A 19,890-nucleotide genomic window follows, 5' to 3' on the forward strand; every position below is an offset into this window, starting at 1 on the left:
AGACCCACCCAGGCACGGATGTTCTCTGCCCTGATCAGCCTTTTCCCCCATCCTCTGCTTCCCAAGAAGGTTTATTCCAAGATCTTTGTGTCCAGCCCCAAGGACACAAAACCCAGGGAGAACTCCTCATCCCCAGGCACTGCCCAGGCTGGGGGTGGCCCCAGCCCCACCTGCTCTGACCTGAGTGCCCAACATTGTGCAGATCTGCTCAGGAAAGAGGCCAAGCCCAGACACCTGGGCTGGGAGGCAGAGCAGAGGTGATTTAGACCAATGCTGGATGGAGAGCTGCCCAGGGCAGTGCAGCCCTGCATGGGGAAATGTGCTGTGCAACTGCCCAAGGAGAAGAGAAGCATCTGCTGGGACACAAGGGAAGGCATTGTTCAGGGATGAAGTCACTTTCTGAGGTCACACAGTCACTTTGTGCTACATGTGCATCATTCCCACTGCTCCCACAGATGATTCAGCACCTCCATCACCAGCAGCGATGGCAGGACTCCCTTGGGTGATGCCCTCTGCGAGTTCTGGGCTGAACAGCACCTTGCCCTCCTTGGCAGTCAGTGCCATGGTCTTCCAAGGCAGCAAAAACAGAATGGGAGGTCAGGAGATCTTCATTTCCTTTTTTTCCCCCAGTGGGTTGTATTTTCAAATGCTGTGTAAATGCTTCAGATGTCACCAAGACTTTTGAGTCAGCATGACCCAGGCAGGACCTCACTGCCTGTGTGGGGTTAAGGTTCAGCAAAGTCTGGTGACAGATGACGGAGCCATGGGAGAGGAGCTGCCCTGACTGGAGAGGTTTTCTGTCTGCCACTGATGTGTGGCCTATGCTGGGTCTCTCAGGGACCTGCCCAGGCTGACAAGGGGCTGTGGCTGATGCTTTAACTCCCCTCCAAGTGCAGAAGGGCAGCAGGCAGTTCAAATTCCCCCAGCTCAGCATCTGCAGCCTGGATTCCACTTGCAATCTTGAAAAAGCCTTATAAATTTTTTAGAGCAGCCCCAAACGCCTGCTGAGTCGGCCAATCAGCTCCACTGGATTAAGAAAACTTACTTTAAATTATTAACAGTACACAGGCAGACACAAGGGTAGAGGTGGGAAGGGAGGAGCACTCATTCCTCATTCCAGTGGATGCCACAGGAGCAGTCAGCACGGGGCTGGGGTTTGGCAGAGGTGTCCATTCACACCTAAAGGATGGTCCCATCCCTGGGATTTCCCTCCTCCATCAGGAGCCCCCACCAAGGCACCAGTGCCATGCTGTGCACAGGGTGTGCTCGTGTGGAGGTGATGTCCCTTTTGGAAACTGGGTGCTGGTTCACATCCAGCCCCACACACCTCCTTCTCCTTCCCTCCTCTTCCAGGCCTTTGGGTTCTCTCCTCATGAGGAGCTGATCCCCAGCTGTACAGCAGAGCCAGCACTGATGGGTTTTGACCTTCCAACAACCTCAATTAATTTTCCCTCCACCAGCTTCAAATTTCAGGAAATACAGTCACATTTGCAAACTCTGGTCCCCAGAGAAATGGCAATAAGCACTTTGCATCTCCCGATGCTATTCCTTCTGCTTTGGACGTGCTGCCTGCCTGCAGGAGCAGGGATAGGGTCTGAATTTCCTCGGTTTGGCAGCTGTTCCAGGAGGACTTTGTCCCTGTTTCCACGAGATGGCACCGATGAGGCTGCCACGGGAAGCAGCCACCGCGACGCCTTCAGGGAGGACCGGGGTGGAAAATTACTCCAAAACAATAAAAGTTGCTATGAAAAAATGCCTCTGGTCCCTGGCTTGTGGCGTCCTGGCACACCTGACCATGGCAGGGAGGAATTGAAGGGGAATTTGGTATTTTAAAATCCATCTCACCGCCACAGCCCTATCACCTGCCGTGGGTCACACACACCCACCTGCTCCAACACTGATGGTTCCAAAATCAGCTTGAGCTCGCTGCAAGGTTTGCCAAAACCCACCTGTGGTCCAGTTCAGGGGGCTGTCGGGTTGTTTATCATTTTGGTGGGACCCCAAAGTGGATCATGTCAAACTAAGGGCATCATTGCCTGTGTGCCTGCAAGCCCTGTGGGGTGAGGCAGTGATTTGCACATGGTGGGTTGTTGATCCAATCCCAAAACACAGATGCACAACAGATTAAACCCAAGGTTTGGCTGGAGGCAGGTTGTGGCTTCATTGGTACTGTGTTGAGATGCCCAGAAATTCATAATATTTTTCTTTTGGGAACTTCATGCTTTGAAGTGGGTTTAAATAACAATATTTCTGTTAATTCTGTCTCGCTAAAGATCCTGACCCAAACCTCCCAAAATGGGGGGCTGCTGAGATCTCACTGCAGGCTCCATCTCTCCTTTCTGCTCCTGCAGATCACCTGGGGCACCAACCCACATTGAAATGAGGCTGAAAACTTGGCCCTGCCCTGAGCCATGAGCAAGTCTGAGTTAAATCCTCTGGGGTTTATATTCTCGCTGTTCTGCAGTTCCACCATTAATTACCTCACCACTTGTGCAGTGCTACCAGAGTCTCTTTCACAGCTCCCCTGGCATATTTCTATGGAAACGAAGCCGTGGTTTTGTCAGGCCTGTTTTTGCTTTTAAAATAGCGAGAGAGGTGCAGACTTTGCTCCTGCTCTTCTCTGTCCCCCACTCCTGCTGTGCCAGGGGCTGGCTTCCATGGGGCACAGGGAGCTGGAGGTTCCTGAGCAGCGAGGGAGGGATATTCCCACTGGAGTTCCTGTTGCTGCTGCTCCTAAGGATGCAGGAAGATCATGCACATGAGGATGTTCTGCTTGGAAATACCCAGGAGGAGGCACAAGCTGTCTCAGGGAAAACATGCCCTGGGAGCTGGGAAATGCAGGAGGAGCTGGAAGATGAGATTAAACTATCAGTGGGAACACAGCCTTCTCCTGTGGCTGTGCTGTGCCTGCAGGGATCCCCAGATCCCCTTCCAGTGCGTGGCATGCCAAGGACACGGCTCTTCAGAGAGCCCAGGTACCACAAAGACCTTGGGAATCAAATTGATTTCTGTGGATGTGGGGTGAGGGGAGAGGGGTGAGGAGCCTTGGTGGCCTGTGCACGGTGTTGGGGATCTTGGCCCAGGGAGGCAGTGTGTGTCTGTGGGCTGCCAGATGCAGGTGTGGGATGGGCAGAGTTTTGGGAGAGCAGGCAGGGTGAGAGCATGCAGAGCTCTCTGTAATTCAGCTGCATGTCAGCTCCTTGAGGCTCTGCCTGGGGACAGTCAGCACTGCAGAGCATCAGATGTTAATTAGGATCATTAAGGGCTTTGTGACACAAACAGTAATGATGATGCTGGTGCCTCTGGAGCTCTCCTGGGAAGTGCCTGGCATGATGCTGCCCTTCACAGAGACAGCGTAGAGCCATCTGTTCCCAGCACTGTCTCCTCCTGAAGGCCAAGTCATGGGCACAGACAAGCTCAGGATGCCCCAGCACGCTGCTAATGCCTCCTCCAGGGAGGAAATGTCCCTTGGAAACATCCCTGGAATGATGCAGTGGAAGCACAACTCTCACACCGCCTCCCTCCTTCTCCCTGCCCCACTGAACCACCTGCAGCTCCTCCTCACACTCTGTGCTCCCACTCAGGCCCCTCACAGCTCCTGGCTGGGGCTTTTTGGTCAATCCCAACCACTCAGCAGCCACAACCCTTTGGACTGGGGCAGCTGCACTGGGTGGAGCTGGGAGAGCTGCACACCTTGCCTGGGGCTGCAAGATTGTGATGGGAGTCAAGACACTGCCCTGGGTGAAGACCATGAGTTTTGGGGCTTCTTGTGGGACCTGAGTCATGTCTGGGCTTCAGTCAGGAAGAAATGTTTCTGCTGTGTTGTGTGGAAAGGGCTGGGGATCCATCATGTGTGAGGCAGAGCAGCATGTGGGGAGAGAAGGCAGTCTCAGTCACAGCTCCCAAAATGACGGGGAATCACAAAGACCCAAAGTGATGTTGCTCCCCCTTACAGAGACATGGGGTGCCCTGTTTTCCTTTCTTTCAGTGACATAACTGTAGAAGCTCAATTTAGGCCTATTTGGCATGAAAAAAATATAATAAGAACCCTGGAAAATTATTTTAGAGGCTTGAGCTGGTTAAGTAGAGCCTGAAAATGCTGTGAGAGCTGTTGCTGCTTCAGGCTGAGGGAGTCACCCGGGTCAAGTGGTGCAAGCTGGGGAAGGGCTGAGTGCTGGCTGACACCCCGAATATGGGCTCCCAACTGTCCTCCTCCCTCCTTATTTCCATCCCAGCCCCTCCTGTGCCCACCATCTACTCTAAGTGAGACTACAACCCCCAGGCAACCCAGCCCCTCTCAGTAACAGATGCACACACACACAGCTCCACACCTTTTGGGTTGGTTGGTTTTGGTTGGTTTTTTTTTTTTTTTGGGGGGGGGGAGGGGGGATTTGTCTGGTTTTTTTGGGGTTTTTTTTTTGTTTGTTTGTTTTTTCCACTGTGGATGTTGTACCAGTTTTATTGGTAAAATTAACATGAAGCCTCACAAACGCTGGAACATGCTTTTCCTTTTAAAGAATTTCCACTGGACCTTAATGGTGAGCATCCAGTCGTTGACATATAAACTCTTACAAGCTGATGTGCACACGTGCGCCCGGGGGAGTTGGTGGCAGCGTCCTGGTGTCAGGGATGGTTTCTGCGCGAGGCACTGGGAGCCCACGATTCATTTGCCAGCCTTCTGGGCCTTCTGGGCGGACTTGGTGACTTTCCCAGCCCCACCACTCTTCTTCTCCACGTTCTTGATGACGCCCACGGCCACGGTCTGCCGCATGTCACGGACAGCAAAGCGGCCTGAGGGACAGACAGAGGAGGAATGCCAGTGAGACACCGAGGCTGAGCTCTTTGGGAGGGTGGTGGTGGGATCTACAGCCCCCTACTCATGGTGCCGTGTGCCATCCCTGCCCTTGGAGCAGGGTCCTGCAGGGACAAGCCCTGAGCTAGCAGCCCTTGCTAGTCCTGATACTCTCCTCTATTTAAATTACTGTATTCTAAACTTAAAGCCTGTTTCTTCTCTGCAAGCTCCCAGCACTGCTAAAGCTTCCAGATGTGCAACATCAGCCTGGTCTAGTAGAAGATGTATCTGCCCATGGCAGGGGGGTGGAACAAGATGGCCTTTAATGTCATTTCCAATACAAACTGTCCTAGAACTCAAGCATGGCACTTCCCTGCATTAAAAGGTGGCCTCCACTGAGCAAACTTCCTTCCTTCTTCTCCTGACCAGTTGTTTTAGGGCAGAGAGGAGGAAATGTTTCTGTGTTCAGAAACTATCACGGTTTACTAACCATAAAGAAAAGGTCTTGTTGCTCCCAGAGGGAAAACCCAGCCTTTGGAAACCCAGCTCAGAAGCACATGGGGGAGCGAAAAACATCCTCAGCTCCCTCCCCATCTAGCTGGGGGAAGCTCAGCATGTCTGGTGTGGGCTCTGCACCCACAGAGCCCTCACGCTCCTCCACAGGAGACCTCCAAAGAGCCATTTCCTTACCAAGGGGTGGGTACTGGGAGAAGCTCTCCACACACATGGGCTTGCCAGGGATCATCTCCACGATGGCTGCATCACCCGACTTCAGGGACTTGGGGTTGTCCTCCAGCTTCTTGCCGGAGCGCCGGTCGATCTTCTCCTTCAGCTCGGCGAACTTGCAGGCGATATGTGCGGTGTGGCAGTCGATGACGGGCGAGTAGCCAGCGCTGATCTGGCCAGGGTGGTTCAGGATGATCACCTGGGGGACAAAGCAGTGTCATGGCAGGGCTGGCAGCTGGGGGATGGTGGCAAGCTGGGTGTGGTGGCACCAACGAGCCCCGCTCACCTGAGACGTGAACTGGGCTGCCTCCTGCGGCGGGTCGGACTTGCTGTCCCCGCAGACGTTGCCGCGGCGGATGTCCTTCACCGAGACGTTCTTCACGTTGAAGCCGACGTTGTCGCCAGGCAGAGCCTCGCTCAGGGCCTCGTGGTGCATCTCCACGGATTTCACCTCAGTGGTGATGTTCACAGGGGCGAAGGTGACCACCATGCCGGGCCGCAGGATGCCGGTCTCCACTCGGCCCACGGGAACTGTGCCGATCCCTGCAGGGACAGGGACAGAGGGCAGCAAAATTCAACCTGCTTGGTATATCCCTGGGCCAGCACCTGGATTCAGCAAAAGCAAGATTTCTACACTGGTTGTCACCAAAGGACATGTTTGCTCCTTGCTCAGAACCCCCAAGTTTTCAGCAGATCAACACTGGGATCCTGAAAATCACTACGAGTCCATCCTTCCTATTCAAAGCTTTTTTTTAAAATAAATAACCCATAGTCAGAAATTCCTGAGCAATCTGCATGTCCCAAAAGTTCTTCTCCTGGAGCAGCTGTGGCATCTCCTGCATGGAGGACTGGGACATCCCAGTATGTGTGCAACAACACTGTCCACATCCCTGATGGCCACACCACCAGCTGCGACAGAAAATGAGGGTGACTCATTAAATGACTGGGATCTTTTGCACCCTGTGTCACCAGGAGGCTTTGGGAAAAATTCCCTTTGGTGGCATGTGAAGAATGATAGAGAGAAACAACACTGAAAAGGGATTGAAGAGGTTGGCTGGATCCATCTGCTCCTCCACATTTATCCTGCTGCCTCCACCTCCCCTCTTCCCACAGGGTCTCTCCTCCCCAAGGATTTGTCTTCCAGTAAAACCACATCCCTTTGCCCCATCTGAGCTAGGGGAGGACACAGTCCTGCTCACCACCTTTCACGTCCACTGCAAACAACAGCAGCCTGCATTAAAAACCCAGCTAAAATCCCACATTTGACCCCTGCAGTGCATGTGTCCTTGGAAAAGGGTGGGAAAGAGCTGGAAAAGTCTGTGCCCGCCTGATCCAGCAGCCAGGGAGTCAGCAGTGCTGTCCACTTATGCCAGCAGGTCAGAGAGCTCACAGAGGGGTATTTATAGCTGAGCAAAGTGTCCCCATCACCTCTGCAGAGGGAAGGGGACACGTGTCAGCCACGGTGCTCCCCACATGGCTGGCACAGCTCGGCAGGAGGAGGTGCCAGTGATGGACACCAGCATTTGGGAAGCTCGGGCAGGTCACAGCCAAGCTGCCATGCACAGCTTCAGTGGCCCTCCCTGCTGGTCTTGTCTCTCACCTGGGTCACAGAATGTTTTTTGCTGCCTCCAACTTGCCTGGCCAGCCATGACCTCTGGGACACATAAATCTGCAGCCGTTTTGGCATCATGTGTTCCCTGGGGGAGAGCTCACAAAGCTGCTGCTCCCCTCTGGTCCCTGGGCACCTTTGGCATGCCCACCTTCACCCCAGACAGCCCAAGCTCAAATGGGGTTTTTGCCCTGGAGCTACCACCCTTTTCTCCAACATTATCCCTGGTTTGAAGAGTCAAATCCCACCCAGTTTCCCAACACCTGGAAATGTCATTCCCAAATTTCTATGGAATGAAAACTCCAGTTAAGGCAGGGGAGTGGCAAGGCTCACCTCCAATCTTGTAGACATCCTGGAGGGGCAGGCGCAGGGGTTTGTCTGTGGGGCGGGTCGGGGGCAGGATGGTGTCCAGGGCCTCCAACAGGGACACCCCACTGGCGTTGCCTTCTTTGCGCTCCACCTTCCAGCCTTTGAACCAAGGCATCTGGGAAGAGAGCAGCCACAGAGAACCATAGGATACTTTGGATTGGATGGGACCTTAAAGACCATCTTGTCCCACCCCTCTGCCATGGGAGGGAACAGCTTCCATGAGACCAGATTGCTCCAGGGCCCATCCAACCTGCCCTTCAACACTTCCAACATGCCCTGAGTGTGCCTGTCCTCAGCACCCAGAGGTAAACCCAGAGAGCTGTCCCACCAGGACAACACCCATAAAGTCAGTTCTGACAAGTCCTGGCTTTACCAGGGCACTGGGGAGCTCCTTCCACTCCACCATCCCTGCAGGTTTATCTGCTCCCTTTGCTCAATCTCCCTCTCTCTCTTCTAGAAACAAGCAACACATCCATTAACAGGAGAAAAAGGATGGAAGTGGTTAAAGCCAGCAAACTCACAGCCCACTTTCAAGACCAACCCCTGGGCACTGCAGCAGCTGCCTGGATCCTCCAGGAATGCTGCCTAGATCCTTCAGGGATGCTGCTTCCAGCACAGGGACCACAGGGTCTGCAGCCAAGTACCAGCTACAAAGTGTTCAGCCTTCAGTCCTGGGGTTCAAGCTTCTCCAAGGCGAGCCCCAGAGAGATGCTTCTCCCCACTCTCTCCTGCTATCATCCCTCCAGGGTCTGGATTCTAAACCCTGGCTTGGGAGGGTGCTTCAGACCAAGTTGCCAAGAGACAGCATTGCTTTCTCACAGATGTTCCCTTCTCCCGCCTTAAAGTGGATTTTGAAACTGAAAATTGCCCAGAAAAGAGGGGTGAAAATGTGCTCAGGTACCATGGCTAAATGCAGGGAACTGCAGGGCTTTATTGGGGTGATGCTGCACATCTGGAAACTTTAGCAACACCTGGAGCTCGCTGGAAAGAAAAATTTAGTCGTGGGTCTGAGGCAACCCTCACACAACAAGCAGAGGTCAGAGTCTGCAAGGCCATTCCCCTGCCTCTGCACAGGGAGGATTATACAGTATTTTCCCATTTTAATGTCAAATGCTTTCTATGTGTCCCAAATTTTTCACATATTTTGTGGATGTGGCTTTTTTGCCTTAGCACCAGCACCAATGGCACAGTGCAGTGGGCATGAGGAGCTGGGGTGAAGCAAGATCCCCAAAGTGCCCCCAGCTTCACAGCCATCCCTGCAGGACGTGGCTGTGCCAAGTCTGGTTTCCTATCCTGCAATCTGCACCAGCTTTGGGAAGGAGAGAGGGAAAGACAGGATGCAGCCAGGGAACTCAGCTCGCATCCAAAGCATTCAGGTCAGCCCCTCCAGAGGGTCACGTCTGACACCGCTTGTCTTTCTTGGTGGCAGTGGCAGGAGGAGCCTGGGGACACTTTTGCAGTGGGTTCTTCCCAGGGCACTGCAGCTCTCGCTGTGCAGCCAGACCCAGAGCCAGGCACAGCTTGGCAAGATGAGAACTGCATCCAGGCAGCGAGGGAGCCTCGTGTTGTGTGCAGGATGACTCAGAGCTTCCCCCACTCTGCTGTTGCATGGCCCAAACGCCAGGCAGGGACCTGTGCCAGCAGCTGCCTGGTGGCCACCTGCCCACAGGCTCTGCTCTCGAGGATGGTGGCCACCAAGTGCCCACAGCTCCCGTCCCTCTGCCCCACACAGCTCTGGCACACAACCTCTGCCCATGTGCTTCTCTCCAGGGGACTTCTGACAGGCCAAGAATCAGGCAAATATGAACATAGGCACCTTCTGGGAACAAATCTCTGCAAACTCTCAGCATGGCCTCAGGGCAAAAGGCATCAGCAGAGCCTGGTTTGTGCTGCCTCCTATGGCCACCCAAATAAAACCTCTGTCATGTATTACCCAAATCTGCTCCCCAAAGAGTAATTCCTACTCCATCACTCCCATGGCCAAAACAGGATCTGACCAAATCCTGAAGGCAGACAGGCTCCAGCTCCCCAACATAACAGCTGAGCTCCTGCTCTTTAACACTCAAAGTTTATTTCACAGGGCAGTTGCCTTTCCCTGATTTTTCCCAGCCCAGGAGCACCTCAACACCCCCAGGCACACACCCCAGTGTTGAGGCTGCTGCCCCAGGCAACCACACCAGAGGCTGGGAGTGTTTGGGCTGCAGCATCCCATGGGGGGAAAATCTCCCACACCACAAGGAATGGCCCCATTCTGCCAGCTGAAGCATCACCAAACTGCTTCACAGAACACCCCACTTCCCAAAAAGCTCTCAAATGCCAAACTTTGATGGAAGCACAGCCCAGCTGTCATTTTTTCAGTTGGCCTTGGGATTCTGTGCAACAGGGCTGTGGGCTGGAGTCTCCCACACAGAGCCAGTTCCAGCCTGACGTACCACCACACCCCCCTTGCTCAGAGGCAACAGGAGCTGCAGGGACATCATGGCTCTAATCCCCACCTTCTGGTAAGTCCCCTGACAGACAGACATGTCACTTGACTGCCTTGTGCTTCAGTGAAACCTGTCCAGAAATTACAAGTGAAAACAATCAGAGCTTTTTCAGGCGAGGAAAGAGAGAAGAGACATCTACACCAGGTTGCTGCTTAAACTTTCCCAGAGATGGTGCAATATGAGGAGGAGGAGCCTGCCCCTAAACCCTCTCCAGAAGAGGCCAGGTTTTCTTCCCAATTCCCTAGGAGCCAGCTGGTTCCTTAGGACAAAGGAGAGAGTTGTTTCATCCCCTGCCTTCTCTCGGGCAGCACATCACACTGGGAACCTGCCCTGAGACCCCTCTGGAGGAAGAGGGTCACAAAGCCCCTCCTGCTCTGTGCCTCCCCTCTGCTGCCTATTTATAGGAGAATTGTTTAGGATCATCTTCCCAGCCCAGCAGCTGCTGACATTTGGAGCCTGCCTGATTTGAGGCACTCAGGAACCACGGGGCTGGGTTTGGCATGGCCGTGGCTGACCTTTATCCCAGCTCTGCTCCTCAGGGAACAGGAATCTCCCAAGCACCCCAACAATTCCTTCCTTCCAAGCCATCCCAAGTGAGCTGCCTTTCCTGTGCAGGGCAGGAGCTGTGTTCCATGACTGTGTGAGTCTGCATTACAGCACTCCCCTTCCTCAGGCCTGTGATCCCTGACCTCCCTCAGTTGCTGCTGGACTCGTGGATTGCCTCACTCATCACAGAGCCCTGCCCTGATCTGCAGGTGATGTCCTGAAGTCCCCTTAAGCATCAAATTTCCCATTGGTTTCACAAGGGATTCCTGGGGTGTCTGATCTGAGCAACTTGCTCAAGGTCACACAGAAGTCACCAGGAGAGCAAGGACCTTCCTCTGGCCAGAGCTTTCCAGCCCATCATTTCTTTAAAAGACTAACCCTGAGGTAGCTTTTTCTCCAACAAAACCATGTCAGAATAGTTATGGGCAGCCTGTCTGCCAAAAACCTCCATCCTTCTTAAGCTGGTGTGTGAAATGATGGCACGAGCCCACCCAGAGCACCCTCCCCACCATCCCCATCACAGAGGGAGTCAAAACCAACTGGAAAAGGAGCAGCCTCAAAGGGATGCTCTAGGGAACTGTGGTTTTGGCATGGGAAATCTGGTACTTTCTGGAGAAAATGTCACCTGTAGGAGTGAGAGCCCAGCACTGGAAGAGGAGGTTTGGCCACTGCAGTGACACAGAGCATCGATGGCAAAGGGGACTGAGACCCAGTGGGAGCTGCTCCAAGCCTGCCCCCAGGTTGTGTTATTCCCCTCAGAAAAGAATGCCCTAAAAACACACCCGCTGCTCCTGCTGAGAGTGACAATTGCTGCTCTAATGTCACCATGAGCTCTGACAAGGAGAAAACTTCAAATCCCAGCCCGGAAGCAAAGCCAGACAGATCATCTCCTGAAAATGCTCATGTTCAGCTGCTGGGATGCTTGGCCAGGGCACAGCACCCACGAAGAGTGAGCCCATCCATCCTGCCTTTGTGCACAACGGGTGCACGAAATGCTCACAGAGCACAGAGTTCATCTTCAGCCCAGGTCAGGATCCTCAGGGTGGGGGAGACGTGTAACACAAGGCACACTTACATTGGGAGAGGGCTCCAGCATGTTGTCTCCATGCCAGCCCGAGATGGGCACGAAGGGAACTGTGGCTGGGTTGTAGCCGATCTTCTTGATGTAGGCGCTGACCTCCTTGACGATCTCGTCGTAGCGCTTCTCGCTGTAGGGGGGCTCTGTGGAATCCATCTTGTTGATGCCCACGATGAGCTGCTTCACCCCCAGGGTGTAAGCCAGCAGGGCGTGCTCACGGGTCTGCCCGTTCTTGGAGATGCCGGCTTCAAATTCACCCACGCCGGCAGCCACGATCAGGACAGCACAGTCAGCCTGGGGGGAGAGAGCAAGTGAATTGCTGCACAGCCCTGGTGACACCCCAAGGGCCTTGAGGGAGTCACAGATGACTCCCTGCCTGATTAGCTGCTGATCTGCCTTGAACCTGACCCAGCTGTGCTATTTCAGACTTGCCAACCCCACACGGTTCTGCATTGTGGGTGGAAAACCGGTGTGGATCCCTCCTGGATACAGGACTCTGACCAGGACCTCATCTTGGTCATCTACAGACAAGGTTTTATCTAAAACCCTACTGAAGTCTTGCAAAAAACCTCCCTGGGTGATGGGTGTGACTCCAGCCATGGAAAGTGTTCCCTAGATTTGCTTTTGTACCAAAACACATAGCAGAATCTGCCTGGGTTTGGCAGTAAGCCATGCTCAGTCCACCTGGCACCTCAATGGAAATCTCACTGGGCTTGCAGTGAGATAACTCAGCACCCATCAGTCACAGGGAGATGCAGGAATGTCCCACAAAGCAATGAGGGAAAACCACCCTGCTCAGGAAGGGTAGGCCATTGGGTTTGGCAATATAATGTGGGACAAAGACGGCTGTTTTGAGGAAAAGGAAGGAGAAAGTATTTGTGGAGCCTCCCTTATCCAATAAAACCTAGTGTATTGTTGGAAGTTTCTTGTATATCTCATCTGTCTGAGGCTAAAATGGTGTGGACATGCCCTCACACAAAAGCCTGTAGTTTGCAGCATCCCAGCTCCCAGGCAGGCCATCATGTGGGTGGAAATGGGGTGGAGAAACCACCTCTTTGTGCCCAAAGATGTCCTTTCTCCAGACACCCAGGGAGCTGCAGGACCATGGCGTGCTGGGTCCCCTGGTGCCACCCCAGTCTCCTGGCTGGACCCTGCTGAACACTCCTCCATGTCTGCTCTCTCACGTCCCCACCTCCAAAGGAACTCCAACAGTACCTGTATGACCTGAGCTTGTGAACAGCCCCAGCCTCCCCCCTCCAGCAGCCCCCCATCCCCTGGGCCCCATCCCCTCACCTGGGAGGTGCCAGTGATCATGTTCTTGATGAAGTCCCTGTGGCCAGGGGCGTCAATGATGGTGATGTAGTACTTGGTGGTCTCGAACTTCCACAGCGAGATGTCAATGGTGATGCCGCGCTCGCGCTCGGCCTTCAGCTTGTCCAGCACCCAGGCGTATTTGAAGGACCCCTTCCCCATCTGGCCAACACAGAGGCAAGAACCAGTGAGAAACCCGAGCCCACAGCACTGGTGGTGGCCTCCCACCCTCCAGGGCGCTTCCCAAGCTCACACAGGGTCACACTGCAAACATATAAAGGTAAAATTCCCTAGATTCGGGATCTGTTGGTGGTCTATTTACTACAAAATAGAGGTGAAAGGAGATATTGTTCTTAACATGTTCCTCAGTAGGATGCAGGAAAGGCTGGAAGAAGAGCCATGAAGTGAATTTGTGAGTGGGGCTGGGTGGGCAGGATGTGGAGGCAGCAGCCCATGGGGTCTCCTCCATGAAACACCACGGTTCTGCACTGCTGCTGGGAAATCCTGAACAGAAACATGGAAAGCTGCTTCTTCTCACACTAAATGTCTCTGAGAGGATATTCATATACTTATCCCATTTCCTAATGCTAATGGAGTTATTGAAAAATGTCTGTTTGTGAGATTTATTTTATTTCCCATGGTTTCAAAGAGATGCACACACAGGGATGGGGTCTACTGGTGGGTTTACCAGTGCTGGTTGGACTTGATGGTCTTAAAGGGTTTTTCCAACCTAAAGGATTCTCTAATTCTGTGATTTTAATCCACAACTCAGACCTGTGAGGCAGCTGGCTAGTGGGAAGGGCATTGCTACATGAGTGAGCCCAGAACTGGCAGGGATGGAATGGGTTAAAAGAAAATGAAATGAGAGATGGTTGCTATGAGCAGAATAGAAACGTGATTGATTTTTGCCACAGAGTGTGCAAATTCACAGGAAAAGCTACTGTGAGCTGCAGCCAGACCAACTGTCGTTGCCAAATGGCCAAAATCTCAGCCAACATCGTAATGCAGGAAATCACACTGGGGGAGATTAGCTCCAGTAAATCTTTCTGCCCTGTGATAAAGCACATTCCCTGGTAAAACCACGGTGGCACTTCTGGGAAGCCTTCTCCTTTGGGCTGGAGTCCTTTGATGTCACTGCACCAGGGAGAGATGGATTTCCCTCCAGCGTGGAAGTCATGGTCCCAGTCTGAGCTGGGATCCTGCCAAGGTGGAGATGGGGCAGGACAAGCCCACCCTTACTGACCCCACTGTGAGCTGGGGCAGTCAGGGGAGCTTGGCCAAAGCAAGGGGTTAAAATGGGCTGCAGCCATCAGCTCTTGGCCTCAGATACAAGGAGGTTTTAAGGCAGAGAAAGGAATTTAGGTCATTTGCAGATGATTTAATGGTCTCCTATTGTTATGCAAGGTCAGAGCTGTGATATCCTGTTTCCATCCATCCATCCATCCATCCATCCATCCATCCATCCATCCATCCATCCATCCATCCATCCATCCATCCATCCATCCCTCTGTTCCCTGCAATCCCAGTTTCTCCTGGCCCATTTTCAATCACGGGTCAGAGGGAAGCACTTCCCTCTGGCAGGTACTGAACACTCCAGCGATGAGCCCCCCCAGGAAAGAGAACACAGCCTCCCATCCAAACCTGCCCTGCCCACACCCTGCCCAAGGGGCTGGTCTGCTGCTCTGGTCCATCTCCCACACTCCAGCCCTGTTCCCAGCCAGCTCAAGGAATTAATGGTGACAGCCTGTTTCATAACAGCTGAGTGCTGCGATGACTTTGCAGCTTGCTCCAGAGGATTAAGGGCAAAATCCTAAAGCCAGGGGTGAGATTTCCCCTCCTCAGAGGGGAGGCCAGGTCGAGGAGGTGATGCCCCATCTCTGCTGGGAAGCTGTGAGCTCTCACTGCCATAGAAAAATCCAGAATCAAGTCTCTGCTCCTGAGCATCTTCCTGACACTGGATTTAGCGAGGGGGAGAGGAGGAGCTTGGAGGTTTTTAGAATCACAAAATGGTTTGGGTTGGAAAAGACCTCAAAGATCATCTCATTCCAACCCCCCTGCCCCCTCTGAAGGACAGGGGCACCTTCTACTAGACCAGGTTGCTCCAAATTCCATCCAGCCTGGCCTTGAACACTTCCAGGGATGGGGCCAGTTTAACCCTTTCCAGCACTCACATCAAACTCCCCCTTCCCCGGGAACAGGGAGGAGTCATCAGAGTGGGCTCATTTACCGCTGGAAATGGAGACCCAGCAGGCAATGGTGCATTTCTGCATTGCATTAATAATGGGCTCTTCTCGGGCAGGAGGTCAATCAGCACATCCCACAGCCTCTCGCCCCACCAGCAGCCTACTCCCTCCCTTCAGCACGGGGAAACTGAGGCACAGAGCAGACCCCTGGCTCTCCCATGGCAACTGAATGGGAATCAGCACCTTCTTGCTATCAGCCATGACCACACACACAACCAGCTGCTCATCACGTGTGAGACCCCCCCAGAGCTCGGCATCACACGTAACGTGAAGACAAATGAGATCCTTTATTTAGCAGTTTCCCTCCTTTCACGGGGTGTATTCAGTTACCCAGGGCTGGTGTTGAAAAACCCAGGGTATTATCTAACTCTGCACAATACCTTCCCTGTTCAGTGCCAGAAATAGCCTGAATTTCCCTCATCGAACCCCAGTGGAGGGACGGCTTGCTATTCGGAGCCCACAAATACCGGTTATTTAATTTTTTTTTTTTAAACAGAACAACTCTTCTTTCAGAGATATTGTTACCTCTGCCCTTGAACCAAAAGGGAAAAAAAGAGAGAAAAATCCTCACTCTTTTCTCTTAAATAAAATAACAGACCCTGGGGTTTTTTTTTGTTGGCCTTTTGGGTGCACGCAGGCCTCCATTTCCTGTGAATGCCACCTAATGGAAGCAAACCCTTCCCCAGCCCTGCATCAGAAAATGGAGTCTGTAAGCTCAGTCAATAGGCTATTAATAGCAGCCTCCGGTGCCCGCGGATCCTGGCAAGGCAGTGAAAGTGCCTGTTCCGTTAAAATCACTGCAATCACATCGGCGACAGCCTCGCCATGCCTTACCTGATCTTACAGGTAAAGGGGGGGATTTGTGGAAGGGTATCGGCAATCATTTTAAACCAGGGGAGAGGGATCATTCTGTATGAAGGAAGAGGCTCTTTGGCGTAAGGATGCAAAAAAAAAAGGCTGGAAGTGAGGCAGGAAAATAAGGGATTTAGCTCAGATGCTATCGGCAAATGAAAAAGATTAAGACAGACAGAAAAATGTGAAATCAAAAGTGGCAGCTCTGCAAATCTTTTCTTTTTTTTGCCAATGAAATGTGAGATTCTGAACAGAAAAAAAAAATTTCTAAAAAAAAGGAGGGATATCTGCATTCCCAGAGCGATGACGACAAGCCATCTTCTGAGTGACAGGAGCTGCCCTACGGATAACACAGCCAGGCTGTTCCTGGCTCACCCACCTCTCTAGAATTTACCATCATTAATTTCTCAGCACTCCCAATTGACATTTTTCTTCCCAAGACTGTTTTTTCCTCTTTAATCTTGGGGTTTGCCACATTACAGGTATCAGGTGGTGCTTTGCTGTGTGACAGCTTCTAAATGCACGCACGATAAAATTGTTATAAAATGCCACCATTGCAAGGGTCAACAAAAGAATTTAACTTCAGTATTTGGATTTCCAGGCACTTTTCTGTATCATAGGCTGCCAATCATACTACACACCAGACTACCTGCCTGAGGAAAATAGGAATGAGGTTTTCCAACTGGATCAAATGAGTGGTCCAGCTGATGCTGCACCTTGTCCCCAGCAGGCACTGGAAACTGATGCTTCAGAGTGAAATTCAGGCAGCCCTGACCCATGCAGGGAGGGATTATCAGGTTTTCCCCCTCACACACCATATTTAGAAGGAATTTCATGCCTTGCAGCACCATGGTTTGTGGCTTTTCCAGAATCCTAGTGATTACTGCAGGTTCCCTGACCCATCTTGCAGACCTCGCGGTGGCCCTGCCCACATTAACAGCGGCAGCAGGGAGTCCCCCAGCTCCAGAAAGGAGGATGGCCAGCGCCCAAGTGGCCTGTTTTCCCAAGGCCAGAGAAGTCGGGAGGACCCAGGGGCACAGAGGGAGAAAAATAGATGGGAACAAAGGGAGAAATGGAATGTAAGAGCAGGGCAGCACCAGCCAAAGGGGAATATTGCCTGCGGGATGCTGGCAGGGACCAGCGTGGAGCATCCCCGCGGGTGGGAATGCGGGGTGGGGGCAGGCTGAGGGGCGGGCTCCTCACCTCGGCAGCCTCCTTCTCAAATTTCTCAATGGTCCGTTTGTCGATGCCCCCGCATTTGTAGATGAGGTGCCCGGTGGTGGTGGATTTCCCAGAGTCCACATGCCCGATGACGACGATGTTGATGTGCGTCTTCTCCTTCCCCATGCTGCTGGGCTACGCGGGGCTGGCCGGGGCGGGCGGCGCTGGGGAGGGCGGTGGGAACGCAGCTGCCTTTGGGGGGGGGGGAGGCTGCGGGGGAAGAGTCGGGAGCGTCAAAAAGAGCCCCCCTTGTGCCAGCCCCCTCCCAGCCCGTGGGGAAAGGCTGTCCTCCCCTCGCCCCACCTTCCCGCTGGACCATGCGCCCGGGGGTGCCCGGCCTCGTCTGGCAGCTCTGCCCGGGCTGGGGCAGAGCCAGCGTGCCCCCGGAGGAGGCCAGCCGGGCTATTTCGGGCTGCCACGTCCAGCCTCCAAGTCTCGGCAAGACGCCGTGTTTTTCGGCATCTTGCCCTCCACCGCGGAGACCCCCGGTTCCCCGGGCTACGTCATCGATGCTTCGAAGGTGCCCTTCCCTCCTGGAAAACCTTCCCGACACTCGGGGCTGCTCCCGCTGCCTTCTCGCTCTTTCCAAACCCGAGGGCATCTCCTCCATGCCCTGGGAGGAGCCGAGGGTGCCCGTCCTGCCGGGCTGCCCCCACCACTCCCCCGCTGGGCACAGTTCAGGTGACAACAGTGTCTGCAAAACGGGGTGGACAAAAATAGCCCTCGCCTGCTCCCCCAAGCAGGGCTGGAACAGCGGGGCTGCCCAGGGCTCCTCTGAGCCTGCACTTGGGGGGTTTATTATATTTTGCTGGATGGAACAGAGGGAGGAGGCTAAAAATGCGAACGGATATATCCGGGGAGCTGTCCTGGCATCTCCCGGCGTTGCCATGGCTCTGCAGCTGCACACAAACCGGGCACAATTAGGAGCTTTAATCTGACGTCTAATAAAATCCAATTTCACGAATCTGCCCGTAGAAGTAAAGGAGGTCAGGAGGAGTTTGCTGCTCTAATAGCGATTCAGTCATGCGGGTGGTAACATTCCCAGCGAGAAGCTTCCCTGGGCAGCAGGAGCGGCGGCTGTCCCGTCCCTCCTGCCCTTGAGCCCTGCCAGCCCGGATCTGGCCATTTTGTGGCTCCACTGAGATGCTCGGTCCCGGAGCTGCCAGTGCTGGGTGCGGGTCCCTCTCTCCCCTGCAGACCCCTGGCACACGGGGGGAGATGCAGGATCGCTTTGGGAATTGGGGATTTTTATTTTTTTTTTTATTCCTTCCCCAAGGGAGCTAAAGACATCCCTGCCCATAGCCGGGGGGTTGGAACGAGATCATCTTTTTAAGGTCCTTCCGACCCAAATCATTCGAGGATTCTATGATTCTAAAGGCAGGGTGGGGGAAGGGGGGAGCTGGGGGGGATTATCAGCTTTTCCTCCTCATGCACGACATTTAGAAGGATTTTCACGTCCTGAAGCACCACGGCTCGCGTGTTATTTCCCACCTGCGGGAAGACGCACCTGCGGGATGAAGGAATGGTCCAGCCCCATCCTTTCCCTCCTCGGGGTACCCCCCACGGCAGGGGCTGACAGCACCCACACACGGGAGGGGGGCACTGATCGCCCGCAGCCCCTGGGGCAGGACACCCCCCCCGCATCCCCGCTGTCCCCCCCATCCCGCCGGGGTCCCGCAGCTCTTACCGGGGCGGCGGTCGGGGCGGCCAGAGGCTGCCGGCTTGGGCTCCGCCGGCTTTATCTCCGCGGGAGGGGCCCACCTATCGACGGCGGCAGCGCAATGCAGCGGCCCCCCCGCACTACGGCAATGCGGTACCGGGCGGGGGAGGAGGAGGAGGAGGAGGAGGAGGCGCGGGGGGGACGGGGGGAGGAGGAGGAGGACGAAGAGGAGGAGGAGAAGGAGGGAGAGGCGGGAGAGATGGGGGACTGGGAGGGAATGTGTAGGGATGGGAAGGAGGTGGAAGGATGGGAGATAAAGGGATGGAGGAAGATGGAGGGATGGGGGAAATGGAGAGGGATGGGAAGGTGAAAGGGTGGAAGGCTGAAGTCAGAGGGAGACAGCGAGATGGAAGATGGAGAGATGGGAGGAAGGTGGAAGGAGAAAAGATGGAGAAACAGGAGACGTGGAAGATGAAGGCGTGAGAGGGAGGTGGAGAGACTGGAGGCAGAAGGATGGAAGGATGGGGAAAATGGAGGAGAAACAGAGAGGTGGAGGGGTGGAAAATGCAGGGATGGGAAGATGGAGAGATGGAAGACTGAAATCAGAGGGAAACAGCAAGATGGAAGACAGAGGGATGGGGGAATGATGGGAGGATAAAAGATGGAGAAACAGGAGAGAGGGATGATGAAGTCATGAGAGGGAGATGAAGGGGTGGAGGAGATGAAGAGACTAGAGACAGAGGGATGGGAGGAATACAGGTAGATGGAGGGAAGGGCTGGACAGGGGAAATGATGGAAGTGCTGGCCCAGGGAGAATTGCCTCCCTGTGGCAGCCCGGGGGGGAAGGGACAGGGCTGGCCTTGGAGGGGGCCACCAAATCCCACAGCCCTGGCTCTGCCCCCAGCGTGCAGAAGGGCTGTGCTCCCACAGGGGCTGGGAGGAGAGGGGTCCCTGCAGGGCACAAACACGAGCCTGGGCAGACCCCAAGGGCACTACC

The 19,890-nt window shown here is 54.0% G+C and overlaps 1 protein-coding gene across 1 annotated transcript; it reads right to left on the reverse strand.

Moving 5' to 3' along the window:
• Positions 1-4,443: 4,443 nt before the first annotated feature.
• On the reverse strand, positions 4,444-17,428 carry EEF1A2 (eukaryotic translation elongation factor 1 alpha 2). Its single transcript, XM_084218197.1, has 7 exons — positions 17,216-17,428; positions 12,900-13,079; positions 11,604-11,900; positions 7,461-7,611; positions 5,805-6,061; positions 5,483-5,717; positions 4,444-4,791 (listed from the first exon to the last, which is right to left on the reverse strand). Exons 1-7 carry the CDS (start codon positions 17,357-17,359, stop codon positions 4,664-4,666), a joined length of 1,392 nt encoding a protein of 463 aa, XP_084074323.1. The 5' UTR covers positions 17,360-17,428; the 3' UTR covers positions 4,444-4,663.
• Positions 17,429-19,890: the final 2,462 nt, after the last annotated feature.

The sequence above is a fragment of the Fringilla coelebs genome, assembly GCF_963513975.1.
Source record: "Fringilla coelebs genome assembly, chromosome: 18".
Classification (NCBI taxonomy): Eukaryota; Metazoa; Chordata; class Aves; order Passeriformes; family Fringillidae; genus Fringilla; species Fringilla coelebs.